The sequence below is a fragment of the Coccinella septempunctata genome (genome assembly GCF_907165205.1).
Source record: "Coccinella septempunctata chromosome X unlocalized genomic scaffold, icCocSept1.1 SUPER_X_unloc_2, whole genome shotgun sequence".
In the NCBI taxonomy this organism is placed as follows: Eukaryota; Metazoa; Arthropoda; class Insecta; order Coleoptera; family Coccinellidae; genus Coccinella; species Coccinella septempunctata.
The window spans coordinates 32,514-34,185 of NW_025408036.1; the positions used below are offsets into that span (position 1 = coordinate 32,514).

The 1,672-nt window shown below is 48.8% G+C and overlaps 1 protein-coding gene across 1 annotated transcript; it reads right to left on the reverse strand.

The window, feature by feature from the left end:
- Window positions 1-213: 213 nt before the first annotated feature.
- LOC123322523 lies at window positions 214-941 on the reverse strand. The gene is made up of 2 exons (XM_044910461.1): window positions 678-941; window positions 214-496 (listed from the first exon to the last, which is right to left on the reverse strand). Exons 1-2 carry the CDS (start codon window positions 820-822, stop codon window positions 288-290), a joined length of 354 nt encoding a protein of 117 aa, XP_044766396.1. The 5' UTR covers window positions 823-941; the 3' UTR covers window positions 214-287.
- Window positions 942-1,672: the final 731 nt, after the last annotated feature.

The window sequence follows — 1,672 nt, forward strand, 5'->3', positions numbered from 1 at the left end:
TCAATACCAAGCACTGTGATGACAAAGCGGAGTCTACTACGACAAGTGTTACAGTCAGACATACCGCTACAGCCTTGCACATCAATGAACCCCACACTGGATATCGACATTTGCCAAAATAAACTCACCGATCTAGTGGAAGCACTTCAGAATTTCAATCACGCTAATGCGACTAACGAATTTCGCGAATATTCACAAGATTAACACACATTCAGGAAGACTGAACTTTATTGTCACTTCCGATGAAACACAGTTACAACTGATCGAACAACTGAAGGCGACTACAACTAAGGCCTTGGAGACGCTGGAGAAACTGAGTAGTAGCAACACCCGTGGACAGCCATCCAGTCAGCAGGAACGGTCCCTCTTGGATGTGGAGGTTCCCAGTTCACCTGGGATGTCCCCGATCCAACCGGAAAGAGCTGAACATCCCTGATTGATCTTGGAGATGGGATCAATCTTCCAACAGCAGCTGATGTCTCACATACTGGTACACCTGTAAGGAATAAAACATTAGAACATGTCATGAACGAGACAAGGCGGACATGTACAGCATTACTGCGGCAGTTACCGCATACCTGTCGCACAGTCACAGGACTGTGGGACAGCATCACCTGAAGATCCGACACCAAGAAGATGGATTAATTCTACCCGTAGAGTATCTTTTCCACACTTACCTGCATCTTGTGTGAGCTCTGGCAGGACCATGACCAGAGAGAGAGTACCATTAGAGCCGGAACCTCGACCGTCACCGGTGCCAACCATTCCTGTCCACAAATGGAATATTTCATTTGGTGGCACAGGTAGTGTGAGCGGCTTCATCGAGGAGGTGGAGAGATTGGCCGAATCTCGTAAGGTGCCCCTAGAACAAGTGTTCGAGTCAGTTTATGAACTACTGCGGAAGGATGCCAGGGATTGGTTCATCCCCAGGAGGGGTACATTCAGGATTGGCAGGATTTCAAGGAGCAACTTAAGAAGCATTTTTACCGTGAACTATGAGGAGAACCTGTTGGAGGAAATAAAAGAGAGAACGCAGGGTCCTGATGAAAAGCTGCTGATGTACGTCACTCGAATGCAAATTTGTTCCAGAAGCTTACATACAGTAGACCAACCGAATCGGAACAAATCCGAATCATCAGCAGAGGCTGTTACCGACCCTACAACAGGCCTTAGCATTCCAGGAGACTAACACTATGATGAGCTCCTGCGAAAAGGAAAGGTTTTCGAGTTAGTACAGTGGCAAATGAGCCAGTACACCAGGCCACCGTCGAAACCAGGTCTTCTTGACGAGCCTCACCTGACGTATCGTCCGTCCCAACAAAACCGACAACAGGCCAGTTTCTCCTGGGACACCGAAAACATATCAGGAAAACTCAGTACCACCAGTACCAGTAGGTCACAACAGACCAACACACCGCCGTCACCGCCTGGAAACACCCAGCCAAGACCGGATCGACCAACGGCACGAGTCGACAAGCAAAATACAGGTTCACCTACCGAACTCCATCACCTATACCAACACGACGATCAACCAACAAGGAGACCGACAGGAAACACAGGGAACCGGACTGATCCACCGACGAGGAAAGTATCTTTCCAAACACAGTGCTTCCGATGTGGTGAATACGGCCATATGCGACGGGAATGTCGAGGACGACTGAGGTTGTTCTGT